This window comes from Wolffia australiana, chromosome 15 (assembly GCF_029677425.1).
Source record: "Wolffia australiana isolate 7733 chromosome 15, ASM2967742v1".
NCBI classification, from domain to species: Eukaryota; Viridiplantae; Streptophyta; class Magnoliopsida; order Alismatales; family Araceae; genus Wolffia; species Wolffia australiana.
The window spans coordinates 13048252-13071713 of NC_135849.1; the positions used below are offsets into that span (position 1 = coordinate 13048252).

The 23462-nt window shown below is 42.1% G+C and overlaps 1 protein-coding gene across 1 annotated transcript; it reads left to right on the top strand.

Annotated features, from left to right (window-relative positions):
* The first annotated feature begins 559 nt into the window (after nt 1-559).
* Nucleotides 560-1806, top strand: LOC144712911 (xyloglucan endotransglucosylase protein 1-like). The gene is made up of 3 exons (XM_078587305.1): nt 560-895; nt 1018-1211; nt 1290-1806. Exons 1-3 carry the CDS (start codon nt 629-631, stop codon nt 1669-1671), a joined length of 843 nt encoding a protein of 280 aa, XP_078443431.1. The 5' UTR covers nt 560-628; the 3' UTR covers nt 1672-1806.
* Nucleotides 1807-23462: the final 21656 nt, after the last annotated feature.

The window sequence follows — 23462 nt, forward strand, 5'->3', positions numbered from 1 at the left end:
TAAATTGAATGTACTCGTAACATTAAGTTGTTCTAGACAAAAGAGCGAGAATATCATCCAGCTGTCAGTGATATTGTATCAATATCCGTTTATATTGCCAATAATTTGAATATACTTGTATTATTAAGTGGTTGTAGACACTATAGCGATAAGATCATCCAGCTGCCAGTGATATTCTATCAATATCCGTTTACATTGGCAAGAATTTGAATGTACTCGTACCATTAAGGGGTTCTAGACCAGAGAGCGATTAGATCATCCGGATGCCAATGATATTCTATTAGTATCCGTTTATATTCGCGAGAATTTGAACGTACTCGTATCATTAAGTGGTTCTAAACAAGAGAGCGATAAGATCATCCGAGTGGGTTCCATGGCGGGTCATGAACAGCTCATCGCCAGCCAGGCCTTCTTTCGTTGGAAACTGAGACGGGCCACACAACCAGGCTTTGGCTGGCGAACAACGCAAATCCAGTCTTAGCCGCGAGCGACTGCCCACCCACCGGATTCAGGCACTCGCCTCTTCTCGTTCTTCACTGATAACCCTATAAAACAATCAGAGCGCATGGTAATATGACCGCCGTCTTAGAAGTAAAACATTGCACTGAATTTCTCGCAGAAGTAAAACATGGGAAAATTCGCTGCGCTAGGTTCCTCTCTAGTTCTATGCTGCTTGATTGCCGTTGCGGCTGCCGGCGACTTTTACAAGGACTTCGACATTACGTGGGGAGATGGCCGGGGAAAGGTCGTCAATGGCGGCCAGGCGCTCACTCTCTCTCTTGACAGAACCTCCGGCTCGGGATTCCAGTCACGCAAAGAGTACCTCTTCGGGAAGATCGACATGCAGCTCAAGCTCGTCCGCGGCAACTCCGCTGGCACTGTCACCGCCTACTACGTGAGTATTCTCTCATCTCTCTTTTCCTCGCGTCCCCATAGTGTCTATTACGGATGAATGGCGAGGACGATGACATTCAGTGCAGAGCCCTTGATTTTTCTAACTCTGGGTTGGCATTTCAGCTGTCTTCCCAAGGCCCGACCCACGACGAGATCGACTTCGAGTTCCTGGGAAACCTCAGTGGAGACCCCTACACGCTCCACACCAACGTGTTCTCTCAGGGAAAGGGCAACCGCGAGCAGCAGTTCAAGCTCTGGTTCGACCCCACCGCGGACTTCCACACCTATTCCATCCTCTGGAACCCCCAGCGCATCATGTAAGTGTTCTTCTCTCAACTTAGAAAAATAATTCAAATTACTTGCTTAATGATATCATCATATTCCTATCCGCGCAGCTTCTATGTTGACGGGACGCCGATTAGAGAGTTCAAGAACAACGAAGCGAGGGGCGTTCCCTTCCCCAAGAACCAGCCAATGAGGATCTACTCTAGCTTGTGGTGCGCCGATGACTGGGCGACGAGGGGTGGGCTTGTGAAGACTGACTGGAGTAAGGCGCCCTTCGTCGCCTCGTACAGAAATTTCAACGCTGATGCCTGCGTCTCATCCAATGGCGCCGTTCGCTGCTCCGCCAACAAGGGCTCATGGATTAACCAAGGCCTTGATAGCTCCAGCCTACAGAAGTTGGCGTGGGTGCAGAAGAACCACATGATCTACAACTACTGCACCGACGCCAAGCGGTTCCCCCAGGGATACCCTACTGAGTGCTACGTTCATTAAGAAAGACCTACTCGAGTGACTATACCGATATCTTTGCATATTATTATACCACCTTTGATTGTCCTGAGTATACGTGGGGTTTTGTAATTGATCATGAATTTGAGGAATTTCGTCATGCATACTTTTGAAAAAACGACTTCATTAGAAACCCATTAACTCTGAAAGAGAATGAAGAATTAATCCTGAATTTTGTTAGGGCTACAGATTAATGAATTGTGATTGTCCACAATCCTCTCAAATTATAGGAATATTACGAATATTGTGAAAGCTTTTATAAATACCGGAGGAGATTCTCCAAGTAGTGTCAATACTTGGCCTACATGTAGCCCATTCGTAAATATATATTTAACATCACACACTGACCCTTAAAACGAGGTATGTGAGGCTAATGGACACAGACTGAGCGAATAACACGCATGAGGAAATTGCTTAGTTAGAGAGAAATCAAGATTGGGACTTTGCATGTATCCCTAGAGCACCTCAAGGTGAAGCGTACCTTGATTAAATATCATACTAATGGAAAAGAAAAACATTGAGAATTCGCATAATCCGAAATCAAGATTCCACTATCTTCAGAAATCACCCAATTGGTATTGAGCTATCACCCTAAAACTTTGGTAAACATGACATTCGATAAAGTCTTTTGAAAAGCCAAAGAGCTGGAGATAGCCTTCTCCATATTTTTTGGTGATTTCAAGCATCAGAAATAAACATGATGTTGAATGTAGTTCAAGATGGATAAAAATATTGTGAGGCACTAGGTGATACATTTGATGTTAAATCTATTTTGAATCACATGGATTTGACTTTCATTTTAAATTTTATTCGGAAGCTTGCCATTTGTATTTCTTTTCCATTGGATCGTACTGAGTTTCTCAGAACATTATCTTCTAAAAGGCATAGTACCACTAAATAATGAAATTTTATACATACATGATACTCATCGAGGTCGCATTGAAGAAGAGCTTATGTCCACGAAGAGTATGGATTTTCTTTTTGATGTATTTCAAAATAATGGATAAATATAAAGACTATTTTTAAGTTGATAAAAATTTCTATTGAAGGACAATGCAATAATGCGAAAAAAACTAATTTGGTATTCCGCTGAATAATCAAATTACACAATGCTCAGATATTGATCATATTTCCTTGATCTATCTCTTTTTACATGGTTAAAAATAATTTTTAAAAATGATAATACATCTAGAATATTTTAAAAAATAGAGAATGAAGAAGTAAAATATTGGGGCAGCTATTTTGAACTGAGGAAAGTGAAAATTTGAACTGAGGCTCAACAATTCAAACATCGGATTTTTTATTAAAACTATCATTGATTAAAAAAAACGAAGACATTTTTTTCATTCTTTTATCTGTGAAACTCTACTCAACAAGTCAAATGATAAAATTAAAAATAACATTAATACTTTGGTGCCAATAAATAAAATTAGTTTAATATGAAACTATGAAAAAACTACTGAGTATTCACTGAGTCAATAAATAAATAAATAAATAAATAAATTGTTAAAATAAAAGTTTTATTCAATTTTGTAATATTTTTACTGGATGTTTAAATACTTAATAAATATACTATGCTAATATCCGAACGCCTATTAGATGGTCACTTATGGTTCAAAGATTAGGATATTCACTTAAAAATATTATTTATTAGACTTTTTTCTGTAGATGGCAATTGAATTCGTAAATCTAAATTTAAAATTCTAAACGGGTCATCAAAATCGATCAAAATATGGCATAAGATGAAATAAGTCTACGGCCTACACATTTTTATCAATATATCGAAAGTATTTTGGTAGCTGAAAACAATCCATTGAAAGAAGGTTAATAATTCTTTTCGTGATTGCACAAAAAATTCTGTGTATTTTTATTCATCACTTGAACTAAGAGTTATTTCGAGATAAAACTTTTGACCAATGAATCCTAATTATCGTTAACATAAAAGAGGGGAAGTTATCCCTCATATATGTTTTCTCATATTTGCATTAGCTAGAAAAGGCATTGTGTATTTCTAAATAAAAACTGAGATTAAGGTTGATATTCAATTAATTTATTAAATTTAATTATTATCAATGTCTTCCTTTTTTTTATTCTTGACATTGTGGCATACACTTCATACATTTATAGTGATAGGAAATTATAGAATATACTTACTAAGAAAACTAATAAAAATATTGATATTAAGAACTTATGTTTGAATAATGGTTGTTTGTATTATGATCTCACCATAATTCAGTGAGCCATTGCATATATTCAAAAAATTCACCATAAACACCATACATGAATATTAGATATTAATTTTTTTCAGTGAATTTAAATTAGGCATACAATTAGGAAGGCCAAATATTATTCGTCAAAATATATTTAATAAAATAGGATAGTAAAATAAAATAATCAAGTTTTTTGATAAAGGAAAAGGTAATCATCGATTTTATCTTATTCTATGATATAAGTTGTATAGAATGAATAGTTGAAGTGGGCGACAACTGATAAGGTACCAAAAAGTGCAACATGGGCATAGTAAAATATGTCTCATGTATGAAACTTACAAGGCACGTGATAAAAGGTAAATTATAAGAAGACTGAGGATCACAAATTGAATCTATACATTTACTCTTTGGTTGATGCTGAGATATTTCACTTAGGAAACAAAAAGCGAATTCCATATAAATAAAATTTACCAAAAACTAGGAGAAATTCACAAAAGGCAAAAATCATGGCACATGTTGGTTTTAATTTTTGTATCTTTCTAAAAAAAATACTGACCTTGGTACTCTTAAAAGAGAGAGCTAGATAAGTTTTCAGTTTGATGTTTGAAAAGTACACTAGTGCTTCACCTCTGGTTAGCACAAACTTTTAGATGCATTAGTGCACATTGGTAAACTATAGATTAAAGTTAAATGTATTGTTTAATATTTCGAACTCATGTACTTTTTAAAATTGTCCATACTAGGGAATATATATGAAGGGTTTTATTAATAATGAAAAAATGTATTGAAAATGTTAATATTTCAGAAAATTTATTATGTATGTTTGATAGTGATATTATTTGATTTTTTAGGTTATTATTTCGTTAATTATATGGATTATTTTTGATATTTCATTGCATGTACAATTCTGAATGAAGAACGAGGAAGATATCTAAGTAGATTTTTTAGGACAGTCGAGAAGACAACTTGAAGAATATGATACTCTTTGAGAAAGGTAATTGCAAGTACTTTTTGGTTTTTTTGAACCATTTAAATTTATAATTCAAATGGTTATTTATGAATTGAGGAATCACTGTAAAATAATATATGGCTCATTTAGAAATAATAAATATAAAATATAACTAAAAAATAATATCTCCTTCTCATCTCTTTTTCTTTTAAAAAAGACTTATTCTTCTCACTATTGGGTTGGTTGAATGGTATATCTTTGATGCCGGATGAGTAGGACTGACACGGGTAGGATATACTTGATGGAAATATATGTGGCCCAAAAGCCAATCACACATTCCACATCTCGTGTCATATTCATTAATAGATTATATTCATTATCGTACACGTGTGATGCGTATAATGAAGTCCATGAATACATGATCGGGCTTAGTGAATTATGATGAGATCGTAATACGGAGATTACTAGTCTTTAAGCATGTGTTCTAAACATTCCTATTCGAAGGATACGCGAGAAGGACATCGAAGTATCCGGATAGAATAGCACTATCTAGCCTCACTCATATGATGAGTATGGCCGGCCCCGTAGCCATTAGTGTGGCGACACTAAGGATAGATAGTGGGTGCTCTTTAGTGGAAAGAGTTCACTGAATTGATCCGTACAAATCCCTGAATGGTATTATACCGAACTGTCAATCAGGCTGATTCAAGTCACGGTTGTGTAAGTGGTCCTGGTGGAGATTGCACGATGAAGATTGCACATTCATGGCGGTTAGAGTACCAACCGCCGGCACCCTCTTCTTTCCCCCACGCTTCCCACTTTCTTCTTTTCCTCTATGGATCTATAAGATCCCAAAACTTTCAATGTTTTGATGGCGATTTTAATTTGAAGAAAATATCTCTTCGATACATCTCGCCCATCAGTTTCTCCTCAGCCGCCATCGGCATCACCGCCGGAAAGGCTGCCACCGCCGTCGGTGAGGGGAGGCTCTCCTGCTGCCGTCCCCATCGATCATTCTCTCTATCGGACCGTTCTTTCTTTTTCCACGGATCGCTCTCTCTCTTTTTCCATTGTCTCTCTCTCAATCACTCTCTCTCTTTTCCTGATCTCTCTCTCAAACTCTCTCTCTTTTCCCGTTGTCTCTCTCAATCGCTCTCTCTTTTCCCGATCTCTCTCTCAAACACTCTCTCTTTTCCCGTTCTTTCTCTCAATCGCTCTCTCTTTTCCCGATCTCTCTCTCAAACACTCTCTCTTTTCCCGTTCTTTCTCTCAATCACTCTCTCTTTTCCCGTCTCTCTCTCTCAATCGTCTGTTTTTTAGTTATTTCCCAAACGCTCTCCCTTTCCGGTTTTCTCTCTTAGTCACGTCCCGTTCTAGATCCCGTCTATTGCTAATTCTTGCGTGCGTCCTCTCTCTGTCATTAACTCGTTTATCTCTCTCACTTTCTCGCTACCCCTCTCTCCATCATATTCTGTTCGGCCTTCTCCCTCTTTCTCTGTCGCTTGCCGCTTCTCCTGTACATTCAATTATTGAACGGCTTTCTCTCTCTCCTTACCATTGTCTCCCTTCTTCCCTACAATACTCTCTCGTTAGATTTCTCCCTTCTTTATTTCAATATCTCTACCATGCTCGTCTTTCCTTTCTCTATCGCCCTGTTTACTCCCCTATCTTTGTTTCCTTCTATTTTGTTTCTAAGTAATGCTCTCCCTCCCTCTCGCCCGTGCTACTTCTCTCTTCTTTCTCTATCGACAATCTCTGTCCCTCTCTCCATCGTTCTTTCTCTCTATCGGACTCTCTCTATTAATCGTAGCTCTCTCCCCAGTTATTCCTCTCGGTCAACTCTCTTTCTAGTTTTGTGTAGCTCTCTCTCTCTCTCTCTCTCTCTCTCTCTCTCTCTCTCTCGACGAGCTCCTCTCTGACGCTATCTCTCTATCACGCACCCCTTTTTCTCTCTCTCCCCGCCTGCTCCCTCTCCTTTTGTCGCCTAATTCTTCCCTCGACCACGCGCCTATCATTCACACTCTCCTCTTTTCTTTTTCTCTCTTTATATCTTTTCTATTTTCTCCCATTATCTCCCTCATCGAGGTTTGTTCCAATAAACTCGATCGCTCTCCAGATCCATTGAATTATCTCCATCTCTTTCTTGATCGTGTGGTTGTTCTTACTCTATTTCTCAAGCATCTTTCCTCTCCCTCACTCTTTCACGTTACTTATCTCTCATTAACACCTTCTTTCTTCCCCTCTCGGTAGCGCTATTTCTCTCACTCTGACTCTCCCTCTCTTTCTCTCCTTTTTAAACCTCTCTATCTCTCTCTGGGCCACATCTACGATCCGTCCTGCATCAGGTCCTTAGACCTGTGATGGAGGACAATCCTGGAGACGGCACGACGGGACGACATCAGCCATGCCGAGCAGCTCGCGTCGACGCTCGCCACCTGGAGTTCAAGTACCCCCGTAAGCATCTATATCTTCCCTTGTGTTTGTTAATGTTTTGCTTGTGTCTTTGGATTTCATGGACTCGGCCAATGTTGGGCCTCGCCTTTTATCTTTTACTTTTGCAATTTCAGTTTTATTTTCAAATTGTAAGGAGAGGCCAAACCACGTCTCGTGACGGTTCGTCCTCTCCCCACGTTCACTTGGCACCTATCCTCACTATATAAGGGGATAGCATGCCCGAGGAACATTTGAGTCATTTGTTGAAAGAATTTTTACAACTCTTGTCTCCACCTATCGTATTGAGTAGAGTAGAGGGAATTGGCTATTCCTGCCCACGTCAAGACCACTCTGTGGAGTAGAGCCCGCGTCCCCCACGTCGAGACCACTCCGTCGGAACGCGTTCAACGTCTTCGTCGAGATCACTCCGAAGAAGCTAAAAGATTCAAGAATTCCTCCCTTCTTGAAGCCAAGAAGCCCTCCGTCGAGATCACTCAAAAGGGTCTCAAAGATTCAAGAAAGCGTCACCAAGGGAGAAGCATCGTCAACCGTCACCGTCGAGATCACTCCGGGTATGCATCGTCGTTGTTCCTCCCCAAGATTTCACCAACCTACTCCAAGAACGCCCTCTCCTTGGGAATCTTGGGTTGTTAGTCCCCAAGAAACGTCCAAGAAACCTCTTCTTGGAGGTTATCATCCCCGCCGCCGCCGTCGTCCGTTGCCACCGTCGACCTCCTCCAAGATCCATCCAAGAAGATCAAGAAACGCCCCTCTAACACAGACTTCTTGGGTGGTTATTTTCAAGAACCCTCTTCTTGGAGGCTATTGTCCCCGCCGCCCCCATCGTCCGCCGCCGCCATCGCCATCCACCAAGAACCACCAAGATTTCAAGAAACCGTCTTGGCGTTCTTGATCAACTACCACTCAAGAACCCCAAGGTTTCAAGAAACCACCACCTTCTTGGCATTCTTCATCTACTACCGCTCAAGAACGATCAAGGCTTCAAGAAATCGTCACCTTCTTGGCGTTCCTGATCAACTACTGCGCAAGAAATTCAAGAATCGACATGAGCCACCATCCAGAGGCATTCTTGGGGTGATTACAAGCCAAGAACCCCATCCTCCGTCCTTGTTGTGCCTCACACACGCGGAACCTCCCATCGCCTTTGACTACGTCTAGACACCATTTCCCACGCCGTGGACTATCGACATACAAGGTACCCTCTCGTCTCCCCTCCGTCATTCCCAGTATTATTACCGCCTTCAGTGTCATCTTCCCCTATCTCGTCCGCTGCCCTCTTTTAATATAATCTACGGATAGGGTTAGCCACATTCATCGAGAGATAGGATCTTATTTTTGTGGTTGAAAGGATATTCGTTGATTTGAACGCCGAACATCTTAGGGCCGTCACACGCCCCTTACCTCGTAGTCATCTAGTCGGTCAAGAGGGTCATTGGGAGTTTGATCCAGGGTCAATATCTTCCCCTTGATCGGCGAAGTCTTCTTCCCTGCTTGTAAACGATCGAGTCTTGCTCATTCGACGTTTTCTTCATCGTCATATATTCATATCATTCACGAAATTATGCATCGAATTCTTGTGGTGTAATACGAGCCGATCGATCCCGGCCGATCGTATTACATCAACCTGAGACACCAAAGATGGCTTGTGGATGGACGGTTCTACTTTGGCTATGGCCAACGAGTCTCTAATCATGGGATTCTAAACGGTCTTAGTTCGGGTGCATCAAGAAGTACACGAAGGCGATTGAGTGGTCAAGATGGGATTGTCCACCCTCGGTATAAGATGTGACAGCTCAAGGAAGACGATGTGATGAAGTCCTTGGCCAAGGCAGTGAAATATCGGAGAAGAGTTCTCTAATGATTTCCGAATGCATCAATACTAACTCGGATGACCGATTAGGGTTTGACAATTGACCATACCCTAAGTCATCCAAGGAGCGTCAAGTGGATGAGGGATTATACATACATGGTGACCGATGATGAACAGGTTCCATGAGTGAGTCGATACACAATACTTTGTATCTTCTAGGACACGAGGTTTAGCTTGGCACTCCACATGTCGGAGTCTCGACCTATCGATTGGGTTAAATCGATCCGACATTAATTAATCTATATGATGATGTAGTTAATTAATTTGGAAGGCCAATAAAGGTTATTGGGCCACTGGAGTCGTTAACTAGACTGATACATGGGCCTAGAGGGTCACACGCAAATGGTCTTTTGGACATTGGAAGATATACTTAAGTTTTGGGAGTTTTTATGAAAAATACCCACTTAGTATAAATAGGGTAAGGCCCTGAACGAAATTCACCCAGGCCAGAATTTTTTAGGGGCCTTTCCCCTTCTTCTCCACTCTCCCCACACCCCCTCTCCATCCCTGATGTGATCGGGACGACGTAACGACGCCGACGGAGAAAGAACGGGGCTCGTCAACAAGAAGGAGGAGATCCTACACGCCGAGGACCGCGTGGATACGTCTAGAGGCTGCACACTTGAGCAGCTCGACTCGTCTTGCTTTGGGATCGAACAAATCACAAATGAGATTCGTGCAAAGGTACTTAGTTTCAATGGTTTTTGTTGATGCCGTTCGATTCGCAAAAGTCTTCCGCTGCGCATTGTTATGTTCTGTTCATCCAGATCTAGACCTCTAGAACCCAACAATACTAACTCAACTAGGGATGGATAAAACAGACCACAAATCACATGATCGAATTCAAAGATTTAAATCCGGTGAAAATACTGATGGTGCAGCCCCTTTCCTCGATCGAGAGCAGGAGTACTGCCTTACAACCACCGTGGTGAAAATAAAGCAACAATTTGAATAAATGGAACGGTCGATCGCGAGAAGATTCAAAGGCCTAATCAACTAATCGCGAGAAGATTGAGAAGCCAAATCAGCTAATCTGACGGCGTTGGAAAAACAATCGAGGAACACTGGATGAAGAACACGGACACCAAAGAGGATAGAATCTACCTCGGCATTAGAGTAGTGCGCCGTGGCTGTGTGGGTAATTCTCGACGCGTCTTTGGCACGGACGAGTGACGTGCGCTTTGACAGGGTGTCGCGAATCCAACTGGGGGGGGGGTCAAGGGGGGAAACCTAAATGGTAAACAAGGTGCATTCTTGCAGGACGTAGGATCTGAAGCATGCAGCGGTCAAGCGCGTGGTCAGGCGCTTGTGGTTGTGTGTGTGGCAGTCATGGCCGGCCGTGCGTGCGGTGGGTGTGCGTGGTGGGCACAGGAAGTTGTGCGTGCGGCGGGCGCGGGCTGGTCCGCATGGCAGTGCGTGTGGCGGGCGCGGGCTGGTCCGCATGGCAGTGCGTGAGGTAGACGGGGGTGGCCGTGCCCGTGGTGGGCGCGGGCGGCCGTGCACGCGGCGGGCAGTTGGAGATGACATCGAGCAGACAAAGATGCAAGTAGGGGGGGGGAGACCTCCTCTCGATGGCGGCTGCAGCGGCAAAATGCGGCGGCAGTCGGAGGCCAGGGAAAAATTCTCTTAGAAGAAAAAAACTTCAATTCCTCAAGAAAATCACCAAGTTTTTCTTACAACATTGGCCTATGTATAGGCCTTGGCGGAAAAAGAAAACAGGATAACTGTTAATTAAAAATGCTAATATTAAACGATGTTGGCGACCTGTCGACGGGCCATGCCAATGGACGGTTCTGAAGTTGGCGTTGGCGACGTGTCATGACACGGGACGTCTCATGTGAAAGTGGAGGCACGGCTTGTACTGGTGTGTTGTCGTGGTTGCCATCAATTTTTCTTTGTCTATGAGAGTTTCAATGCCATCTCTCCCTCTATGATGTGTGAAGAAGAACCCAACTCGCTCTATCATGGATTGTTCTTCTTTTCTGAACAACCTGACATTTTTCTTTGTCATTTCATGCCCATACTCTTCATTTCTCCGACAGATGTCTCCTGAAAATTTTCTCTCTCTCTCTCTCTCTATCATAATCTAAAAGATCTGTCTTTGAGAGATCTATCTCTCTCTTTGCTATATTTTTGAAGGACCTAGATCTCTCTTTCTTTGTCATACATTCTTGAAAAGAATGACCTTTCTCTCTTTCTCTCTGCTATTTTTCTGAATGACCTAGCTCTCTCTATATATATATCAGATATTCTCAAAAGATTTATTGAAGAACAAATGTATGACCTTAGACTCAAGTTACAACTTCAGGCTTCGAGCCTATATGGGCCAAGTCATGACTTTTGATCAAGAGCCCATCTGGATCAAATAAGAGACAAAACATCGCCAACCAATTGGAGATCACAGAACAGATCAACAAATAAATAATGGCCACTTACCCCATTTCCAGTAGATAAGAAATATAATAAAACACAATAGGATATCACTTCATGAAGAACCAATATAACACGCAACCCACAAAAAGAAATGTCTAAAATATAATTAAAACATTGCAACCGCCAGAACAGTTGTTGCTTGTTATGCCTTGACCGGCATTTGTTGCCCGTTATAGTGGAAGGGTAGCTGTTACCTGTTATGCCATAACATCATGGAGATCTACAGAACCATACCTATAAATTGCAGTCCTTTCTACCCTTTTGAACAACATTCCAATTTACAAAATCATCTCTCTATTTCTATATCTTCTATCTCGATCTCGTCTTCATGTTCTTCTTGTTATTTTCAAAGGGTCGAGTAAGTCAAAAGAGTTCATCGACTGGGAGTCGAGTATCAACTCTTATTTTTGATGGTAACACATGGATGACGACTTGTGCGTCAAATATGCGGAGACGAGACTTGGAGGACAGGCCAAGATTTTTTGGGAGAAGAAGCACGTCGCAGCTGAGTGACGAGGACGACCCATCATGTCGTGGACCGAGATGGCTCAGAAGCTGAGGAGCAAGTACGTACCACAGTAGTACTAGATAATGGTATTCCTTTCATGGCTCAACCTACGACAAGGTCGACAATCCGTGACAGAATACATTGAGGCTTTCGCGGAGTGCCGGATGCAGTGCCGGTTTGTGGAGGACCTGAGAATCATCATTAACCTGTTTGCTCATGGGCTTCGACCGACCTTGCGCAACGAGGAGCTTAAGTGCAACCCTACCGAGGTCAACGAAGCCTATCATATTGGTAAGCCAAAAATAGGGGTTAATTTTACCAAATTTAATCCCTTGTCGTTGTAAATTTTAGCTTATAAAATAAAATTTATAAAACCCTAGTAAGGAATTCAATTTGACAATTTTCTTGCTAATTGAAACCTAATTAGAGTTAATTTGATCTTCCATGAAGATCAAATCAACCTAATTTGACAAGGAGGTTAGAGAGGAAGGTAGAAGTGATGAGAGGAGTAGAAGAAATAAGGGGCTCTAAGTTGAATTAATTAATCAATTGAAAGGATCAAACAATTCAATTAGAGAGATTAAGAAGAAAATTTTGATTTGTTTTGGTTGGTTCTGTAAGTTTGATAATGTAGGAATAACTACTCTATTGGATAATAAAATGGGAAACCTAATCTCCTAGAAAGTTAACCCTTTTTATAAGATTTTTTTATAGTTTTCTTGATATGCACTTGGAATAGCTAGGTAAATCTTTCAATTTCTCCTCTTAATCCTAGTCAGGGCTTGTACATGCCGCTCAAGCCAAGCGATTTATAAGTTCAAACAAGGATCAAGAAGAACGATTAAGAAATTCAACTAACAACATCCAAAATACACCAAAAGTTTGAATACAAAAGGAAAAAATACCAAACAAGTTGATCCAAACTGGAGCTTCTCTCTGTCTTGCAGTTGTGATAGAGCACCATCCAGAATGAGCTCCCCTTCTCTAAATTCAGCTTTTTTACTTAGGTTACGTGGTGAAAATCACCATTTTACCCCCATTTAGTAATTAATTTTTATCTAGAAATATAGGCTTGATGTGAATAATCCAACCACACAAATAGAAAGAGGGGGTCAACACGAGCAAATCCATAAACAAAATCTTGTCAATTCGACTTGTGGATCAAAAGTTATGAATAAATGAATTTAAACCAATTTTAACCATTGGATTTATATCCATTTATTCAATTATTTTTCTTGTGAAACACGCAATGACGTGTTGATTCCTCATTGGATGATGAATTTTAAACTTCAAATGGTGGGTTCATTCTCGTTGGGCCACGTACCAGTTTCCTGAAATCAGAATAAAGATAAAAATAGAAAAAATAAAGATTGTACACATTGCTTTGAACGTGTGTGTGCGCTTGTACTGGTTGTTGGGTTCTAGAGGCCTTGACATGGATGAATAAATGAAAATGATTTGTTGCGGAAGATGTGAATGAATAGAAGGACATCATTAAAACCATTAAAATGAGGTACATTTCCACGAATCGCATCGTGAGTGAGCCGAATTGGGCTGCTCACGTGTGCAACCTCTAGAAGTATCTACGCTGTCCTCGGCACGTCGGATCTCCTCCTTCTCGTTGACGAGCCCCGTTCTTTCTCCGTCGGTGTCGTAACGTTGTCCCAATCATATCGGGGAGGGAGAGGGGGTATTGGGAGATGGGAGAAGAAGGGGAAAGGCCCCTGAAGAATTCTGGGTAGGGTGAATTTCGTTCGGAGACTTCCCCTATTTATACTAGTGGGTATTTTTCATAAAAATGCCCAAAACTTAAGTATATATTCCGACGTCCAAAAGACCATTTGTGTGGGACCCTGTAGGCCCATGTATTAGTCTAGTTAATGACTCCAGTGGCCCAATAACCTTTTATTGGCCTTCCAAATTAATTAACTATATCATCATATAGATTAATTAATGTCGGATCGATTTAACCCAATCGATAGGTCGAGACTCCGACATGTGGAGTGCCAAGCTAAACCTCGTGTCCTAGAAGATACAAAGGAGTGTGTATCGACTAACTCATGGAACCTGTTCATCATTGGTTACCGTGTATGTATAATCCCTTATCCACTTGACGCTCCTTGGACGACTTAGGGTATGGTCAACTGTCAAACCCTAATCGATCATCCGAGTTAGTACTGATGCATTCGGAAATCACCAGAGAACTCTTCTCCGATATTTTACTGCCTTGGCCAAGGTTTTCATCGCATCATCTTCCTTGAGCTATCACCTCTTCTACCGAGGCTGGATGATCCCATTTTGACCACTCAATCATCTTCGTGAACTTCTTGATGTACCCAAACTAAGACCGTTTAGAATCCCATGAATAGAGACTCGTTGGCTATAGCCAAAGTACAACCGTCCGTCCACAAGACGTCTTTGGTATCAATTGTGACGTGAATCAATCTGATTGACAGTTCGGTATAATACCATTCAGGGATTTGTACGGATCAATTCAGTGAACTCTTTCCGATAAAGAGCACCCACTATCTATCCTTAGTGTCTCCACACTAATAGCTACGGGACCGGCCATACTCATCACATGAGTGAGGCTAGATAGTGCTATTCTATCCAGATACTTCGATGTCATTCTCACGTATCCTTTGAATAGGAATGTTTAGAACACATGCTTAAAGACTAGTGATCTCCGTATTACGATCTCATCATAATTTACTAAGTCCAATCATGTATTCATGAACTTCATTATAAGCATCACACATGCGCTATAATGAATATGTTCTATTAATGAACATGGAATGAGATGTTGAATGTGTGATTGGCTTGCCGGCTACATATATTTCCATCACTGGTACCTCCCAATCCAAAGGCGCCACGCCATCAACGGTGCATGCGTTGTGTATGCACTACAAGGGAGAGAGAATTCCTTGGAAATTTTAGAACCTTTTTTAGAGAAGTCCCCTTATAAATGTGCGCATGCAAAAGGACACTGCCCTAAAAATTTTTATGCATATGTCCTTGTGGCCTTCTCTCTCCTCTTTTTTTCTCATTAAAACCATTAAAAATACTAAGTAATTGCAATAAAACCCTGTAACTGTTTAAATAATATCTTTACGCCTACACACATGACAGAGAATTGTATTTATGGGCATAGCTGCAACTAAAATTTAAGAAGCCCATCCGACTTTAGAAATTGCTCTAAAACTCATATTTTTTATATAAATATATACTTTTCCTATTTCAAAATTTATTTCTTCATTGAATAAATTCCAAAAAAATCCAATAAAATCCTAGAAATATCTAGAAAATTCTAGAACCTTCTAGAAAATTTAGCAATTTATCCTCATACTAATTTACCTCGAAGTTATATTTTAAACCTGCCTTTGCAATTAATAATAATTAGTTGAAGCTCAAATAAATCCCTAAAAATTCATAAAATTAACAGAAAATTAGGGAAAAATCAGAAATTACTTGAAAACATTACTTCCATGCAAATATGTGATAACAACCCCATTTTAATCTCCTTAAATGCAGAAAATTGTGCTAAATTTTTTGAAATAAAGACCGGATTTAGGGTGTTATGACATATGGTGAGGTACCTAGAGCATCCTGGCGAGGAGATTGTTACACATGCTACCCCAGCACCACAGCGGGGCACACCCGCCTGATCCACTCCGTTTGTGTCCACTCGGACTTCACAGAACGCAAGAGGGCAAGGAAACGACCGGGTCACTTCAGTTGGATCAACACCACTTGCTCAAGCCGTCACGATCGATAACACGGCCCGTAGGACTGCTGTGAACCAAACACACATCACGTGCTTTAAGTGCCAAGGGAAAGGGCACCGAGCCAGTCAGTGGCCGTCATCGACACTATTGATCGACGTTGGAGATGTGGACACTGACCAGATGGATGAGATGGAGCCCCTACACGAAGACGAGTATCGTGTAGACGATAAGTTTGCACTGGAGTACAAAGAACTCGATGGATGAGTCGGGTACATCCAAATTAGTGAGCCTAGATTGACTCCACCACCGGCTCCCCAACCCATTGGCCGTCAGTTGGCCAATATCGCAGTAGATCGCCCGGGCACTAGTGGAACACGTCCATCACCTCGAGGCGTCACACTCACTCAACCTGTACCTGTAGTGAAACAGTCCGACCTGATGGCCGATGTGACCCTTTGCACTTCGATCTTGTATAAATATGTCAAGATCAATGACAAGGTATGTAAGTTGATCATGGATAGCAGGAGTTCCATCAATGTCATCTTCGATGCAATGGTCGTCCGACTAGTGTTGGCGGCCATACCAAACTGATAAATTCAAATAAGGGTAGTCATTTGCATGCATTCTTCATCATAACTACCCTCAAAATTCAGTTTAACACTACCAAAAACTACAATTTCACATAATAATGAGATCATGCCTTCCACTTTTTCCAATGATTAAAAAGCTTACATTTTCTGCTCAAGTGATGTTTCCATTAACGCTCTGACATGTATTTTACCAAGTTACGCAGTTTGGGATTTATGCATAAAAGGATTTGAGGGATCTTTCTAAGCCCCACTGGACTCAATGAGTCAAGTGGGATATGAATCTAACAATTTCACTAGTGTGTTGACTTTTCAAGGCAAAGGTTGACTTTTGGTGGTCATAAAATTACAAAATTTTATGGGGAAGTCAAGGCAGGAGTGTGAGGCTTGGGACAAAATGTCAAGTCAAAATGAGCTATAAAGAAAAAGATGCATGCTAATTAGTGGAGCAGACTCAACCGATAGGCTTGTTGTGAAGGAACTTGAAGAAAACCTTCTAGAAGGTCCTTGGAGGCTTCTAGGATGATCAAGACACATGAGGATGACTCCAGCTGGCAGATTGTGTTTGGTGTAGATCCCAGGGTTGCGATCCAGCCCAAGATTCTTGAGGTGGAACCCATCCATCCATCCAATCCAACTCAAATCTAAGGGCTAGGGATGAGTTGTAACTAACTCTAACCAACTTGTTCTTTTCCCTTCAAATTGGCTAGAGTTAGTTGTAACGAACTCTAACCAATTTAAATCTGGTTGGTTGGGGTCTGATCACCTGGATTGAGGCCTCAAGAACTCAATCCTGGACGTTCATCCTTGATCCAACAACCAAGAATGGCTGGAACAAACACATGTACCCCTATAAAAGGGCCCCCCTCACCCTCCTTGAGGGTATCCAAGAATTGAGTATTGTTTTGCTCACTTTCTTTTTTTGTTGAGCTTGTTCCTGGGTCCACCTTCATCTTGAAGGTGCAAGGAGTCTTCTAGGAGCGTCCTGGATCTTGAAGCCAGTTGGTAGGGAGCTGAAGAAACACCTTGGGCCCCTTGGGTGTGACAAAAGAGGTTCCTTTCTTCTTCTCATTTTACCTCCTCCTAGAATTTTCCTAAGCTTCTTCTATCCCTTAGGCAGATATCCAACGTCTTAAGCTTTCCAATGCCTACTCACACGTGTCAAAGCGATATCCGAAACTCCAGATATCATCGTTTTGGTCCATCGCACGTGAGAGCACCATCGCCGGCGCGACCAGCGGCAGAGCGCTGAAGCCCAGTGCACAAGTGGCTCTTCCGCTCGCACATTCAGCGATGGAGTGCCCACATTGTGTGCGCTCTCTCTCTCCCTTCACTCAAAACTGTCGGGAATCATTCCCGAATTGAGTTAACTCATTTCGGTAACAATTCAGACAGCTCTCTCTCATCCGGTTCAACGACTTTGAACCAGATAAGGGAATTACAACCACATTAATTTCAGAATTTTTTTATCTCTCCCTAGAGGCGATAAACAATTCTGGAAAAAATCTCAAAAATCCTTCTCTCTCTAGGCTTTTCACGAAAAATTTCTATACCTAGTAAAAATCATATTCACCGTTCTCCATTGAACATAAACCAACTTAACAACGAAAAACATTATGAAAGAAACTTATACAATCTGAAACTTGAAATTCTAATTGAAATTCATCCTAACTAGCTACCTAGCTCCCTGAGGGATCGACCCTTACCAAGTACTACTAGTAAGGTAATAAAATTGTTGATTGGTACATAACTACCCTTACAAACGACTTAGTGATCTTTTATCATCAACTTTTATCATCAATCACAAACCCGACTCCCTACGACGTGTTGTGGATTGACGCTTCATTCTTACGGGTGAAACGTAAATGCCGTGTCCCGTTGAAGGTGAGCTCCTATCATGAGAGTGTCCTATGTGATGTACTTCCTATGAATGTAGGAAGCATAATCTTAGGCCATCCTTAGCTATATGATCACGATGTCACTCTAACCAGAAGAACGAACACATGTTTGTTCATGTACCAAGGACGGAAGGTCCCATGGTACCCGTATACCATGAAGCCAGCGAACAAGATGGTCCCGACCAACCCAGTAGGGTTAGTGGTTGTACGTGGCACTTTGTTAGCCCGAGATTTGGGACACAAGATTAATGACACGCCAGTGTGCCTCATTGTCGCTCTCGATGCTTCCTCCGGTATACCCGTAGCTCCTCGACTACCCGAAGTCGAGTCCCTCATATTGCAGTTTAGTGACGTATTTCTCAACGAGTTACTCGACGAACTACTGTCGATGCCTCACATACAGTGCTTGATTGATCTCGTGCCTGGAGCATCACTACCGAGTCTGCCTATTACCGAATGGAGCCCTAGAAGAATGAGGAACTATTATGATAGGTCCACGAGCTACTCGCGAAAGGCCTCATCCAAGAGAACCTCATATCGTGTTGGGTCCCCGCACTTTTGGCCCCGGAAATGGATGGCGCGTGGCGTATGTGCTGCGACAGTTGAGCCATCAACAAGATAATGGTCAAGTATCATTTCCCTATCCCCCACATACAAGACCTCTTCGACATGATGGCTGGATCTACTATCTTCTCGAAGATAGATCTCCATAGTGGGTACCATCAGGTACGGATTCCTCCCCGTGACGAATGGAAGACCGTATTTAAGATTAAAGACGAGTTGTAAGAGTGTAGAGTCATGCCCTTCAGCCTCTCCAATGCACCGAGTACTTTCCAGCGGCTCATGAACAAAATACTCCACACGTTCATCGCAAAGTTTGTCGTCGTCTACTTCAACAACATTCTCATATATAGTCGCACGTAAGACGATCATCTCGAGCATTTTTGACAGGTCTGCACGGTTCTTAGATGAGAACAATTATATGCCAATTTGAAGAAATGTAGCTTCCTTACATCAGAAGTTACATTCCTAGGATTTATCGTATCAGCCTAGGGCGTCGCCGCGGACGCGGAGAAGGTGTGAGGCTTCACGTCATGGCCTCTGTTGGCTAACGTCCATGATGTACAGAGTTTCATCGGACTCGCCACATTCTACCACCGATTTATACAGAACTCTAGTTCTGTCACGGCTCCTATCACCAATTGCCTGACGGTAGAGCCGTTCACGTGCACACACGCAGTAGATTGAGCTTTCTAGCGAGTGAAGCTCACGATGACTCAGGCGCCCTTCCTTCGCCTACCTGACTTTGGGAAGGTCTTCAAGGTTACCTGTGATGCTTTTGGCATTAGAATCATTAGTGTGCTCAGCCAAGAAGGGCACCCCGTGATGTTCTTCAACGAGAAGTTGAACGATGTGAGACTCCGCTACTCAACTTCAGACAAGGAGTTTTATGCCGTCGTCCAAGCATTGAAGCATTGGAGGCACTACTTCCTCTCTAAGGAGTTTGCACTTTTCTCAGATCACAAGACGCTCAATTATGTTCACTCACAACAGAAATTGAGTGATCACCACGTGAGGTGGATTGAATACCTCCAGGATTTTACCTTGGCCATCAAACACAAGAAGGAAAAAAATAATGTCTTCGCCGATGCACTTAGCCGGTAAGCACACGTGATGTAACATGATGAGCGTCTGGATCAGACGGCTCGTGTTACACCACAGAGATGAGATAAAATGCACGGAAGATGATGAATTCCCCTTTTAAGAAATCACTCTATACGAGAAGATAGATGTAGGTTTACTGATTTAGAACTACTGTTCACTTGATCTTTGGGACAAGGATCATCACGTCCAAACTCCCAATCACTCGTGAGAATCACTAAGGACCAACGACGCAAGGGATAAATAACCCAAAGGCGTCCAAACTCCCTTATCAACTATTCTAGCCAAAACCATGAGAAAGTAAATCTATCCCTCTATGAGAGTGGCTATCCTATGTGTCGTATTTTTAGATGGCAAAGAATTGATAGTGGAAGACGGCACTATAAAAAGGTAATAATACTAAAACTAAAGGGGAACGGTGGTACCTGCTCAGCATGACGCTAGGTGATGAGGCTTAGGGGTGCGGATGCGGGCACGGACACGAGGGGCACTGGCACGGAAGGCACAAGCACGGCGAGTGCAAGCACGGAGGGCGTACGCATGTGAGGAATTGGCGTGCGGGCATGGGGCATAGGCGTGAGAGTGCAGGTGTGCAGGAGCACGGGCGTAGGCACGAGGACGCAAGCGTGCAGGGAGTGCAGGAGCGAACATGCAGGGGTGCACGAGCGGTAGTGTGGGTCGTGGGCGCACGGGTTGTGGGCGAGCAGGGCACGAGCACACGGGTGCATGAGCACTGAGCGGCAGTGGCGGCAATGATAGCGGCGGCAGCGATGAAGGGAATTAAGAAATTGGTTCTTGGTCAGTTGTCTGATTCAAGAATCCAATTCTTGAACAATTCGAAGAAATGGAGAGAACAAAGACATGGGGGACTCGTCGACGATAGTTCTTCCATGTTATGACATCATCATGGTGAAACTGGCGTGTGTGGCGAGGATCACGTTCATGTCTGGGCTTCGGTCCAAAAACTCTATTTACAACTATCTTGAAGGGAAAAAGTAGAACTCCAAAAAAAAGTACCTTTCAATTTTTCAAAGACAATCTCTAGCCATTCCTTGGGTAGGCCATCCCTTTATATGCGGAGGGAGGATGCCCAAGGGGTCAACATAGGGGAAAACTGTCGCGAGACAATGTTTCACGATTGCATACATCAGCATGGAGACAAAAGGAAATAATGGAGAAGGCCCAAAAGATGGTGGTCCAATCCGATTTGTCAAGGAAAATCAAAATACAAGGAAAATAAGATTCAATTATTGATGTTGGCACGATGGTCCCCCATCAGCACGCGCTTAATGTCATGAGGGTAAAGATCATAGGATTTGAGCTGATTATAGAAGGATACACTAGCTGCATTGAGTTTGAGCTTATCGTCTCGGAGATCCAGTGAGGATCGTCCCGCGAGCTGAAGGACTATGTCATCACCAACAAATACCTGTTCTACTGAAACAGGTTGTGCGTGCCACGAAGGTCACTATGTGAGTTTCTGACCTGGGAATGTCACGTTGTAGGTCTTGCCACTTTGGGCGGGACAAGACCATAGCCGTAGTAGAACACCATTCTACTTGCCGAGCTTGAAGCCCGACGTTGGCAATATTGTCGCCTAGTGCCGTGTATGTGCCTTGGCCAAACAGGTCAAGAGGAGCACCAGGTTATACACCCCGCTACCATTGCCCAAGCATCCATGGGACGACGTTAGTATGGACTTTGTTCTAAGGTTGCCACAGACCGTATGACGACATGATTCTATCATGGTCATCGTTGATATGTTTTTGAAGATAGCTCACTTCGTGCCTTGCGTGAAGACATTTGATACAACTCAGGTTACACAATTATTCTTTCGAGAAATTGTGCGACTACACGTTTTGTCCACTTCTATTGTCTCTGACCGAGATATTCGCTTCACGAGTTATTTCTGAAAGACCTTGTGAAGTCTCCTCGGGATGAAACTTAAATTTTCGATAGCTTACCACCCTTAGAACGATGGTCAGATGGAGGTACTGATAAGCCAAAAATAAGGGTAAATTGTATGCAATTTTAAACCATTGTCGTTGTCAATTTTAGCTTATACAATAAAATTTATAAAAACTCTACTTAAGATGTGTAGTGATAAGTACGAGTGTCGCCCAAGGGAAGCTAGTAAGGAATCCAATTGATATTCTTCTTGAATAATTTGAACCTAATTGGGGTTAATTTAATCTTCAACAGAGATTAAATCACCCTAATTAGATGAGAAATTTGGAAAGGGGAGTAGAATAGATGAGAGAACTAGAAGAAATAAGGGGCTCTAAATTGAATTAATTGATCCAATTGAAAGGATCAAAGAAGTCGATTAGAGGGATTAAGAAGAATATTTAGATGTGTTTTGGTTGATTCTGTAGATTTGATAATTCAGGAACAACTACTCTATTGAATAATGGAATGGGAAATTCAATCTCCTTGAAAGTTAACCCTTTTATGTTTTTTTATAGTTTTCTTGAAATGCACTTGAATAGCCAGGTAAATCTTTCAATTTCTCCTCTCAATCCTAGTCAGGGCTTGTACATGCCACTCAAGCCAAGCGATTTAGAAGTTGAGACAAAAATTAAGAAGAACGATTACGAGATTCAACTAACAACATTCAAAATACACCAAAAAGTTCAAATACAATGAAGGAAAAAGAACCAAATAGGTTGATCCAAGCAGGAGCTCCTCTCTGTCTTGCAGCTGTGATAGAGCACCATCAAGAATGACCCCCTCCTCTCGAAATTTGGCTTTGATACCTAGTAAATTGGAATAAATTACCATTTTACCCCTAATTAGTAATTAATTTATATCTATCAATGTAGGCTTGATCTCAATGATTCAGATAATATAGAAAGAGGGGATCAATACGAGCAAATCCATAAAAAAATTATCTCAATCGAACTTCTGGATCAAAAGTTATGAATAAATGAATTTAAACAAATATTAGCCATTGGATTAATTCATTTATTTAATTTTTTTCTTCTCCTAACCGCTTGCTGAGGTGTCGTCATTTCATTGGCGGTGGCGTTTCAACTTCTTCAGGCGGGTGCTTCCTCGTTGCGCCACGTACCCCTTGGTGAAAACATTAAAATAGAAGGAAAAAAGGTAAAACAAATAGGTTGTAAATTTAGCATGCACGTGGCGCATGCGTTTCTCGCCGCGCAGGTGAATCCGCAAGCGTCACGTCACCGCCCGTGCGTGCGCATTGTATGCATCGCGCGGGCAGTGAACTCACCTCCCGTCGCTGATGCCTCCTCAAGCGCCGTCGGATTCTTATCCGACGGCCACAATGACGCCACGTCGACGCGCGAAAAGCTCTTAGGACCTTTTTGCGAAAAAACCCATTTAAAACGAGCAACTACGAATGGACGCCGCCCAAAAATATTCGTGTATATGCCCTTGGTGCATTCTCTCTCCTCCTTTTTTTTTCCTAAAATATTAAAACTAATATTAATTCATTTGCAATAAAACCCTAGAAAA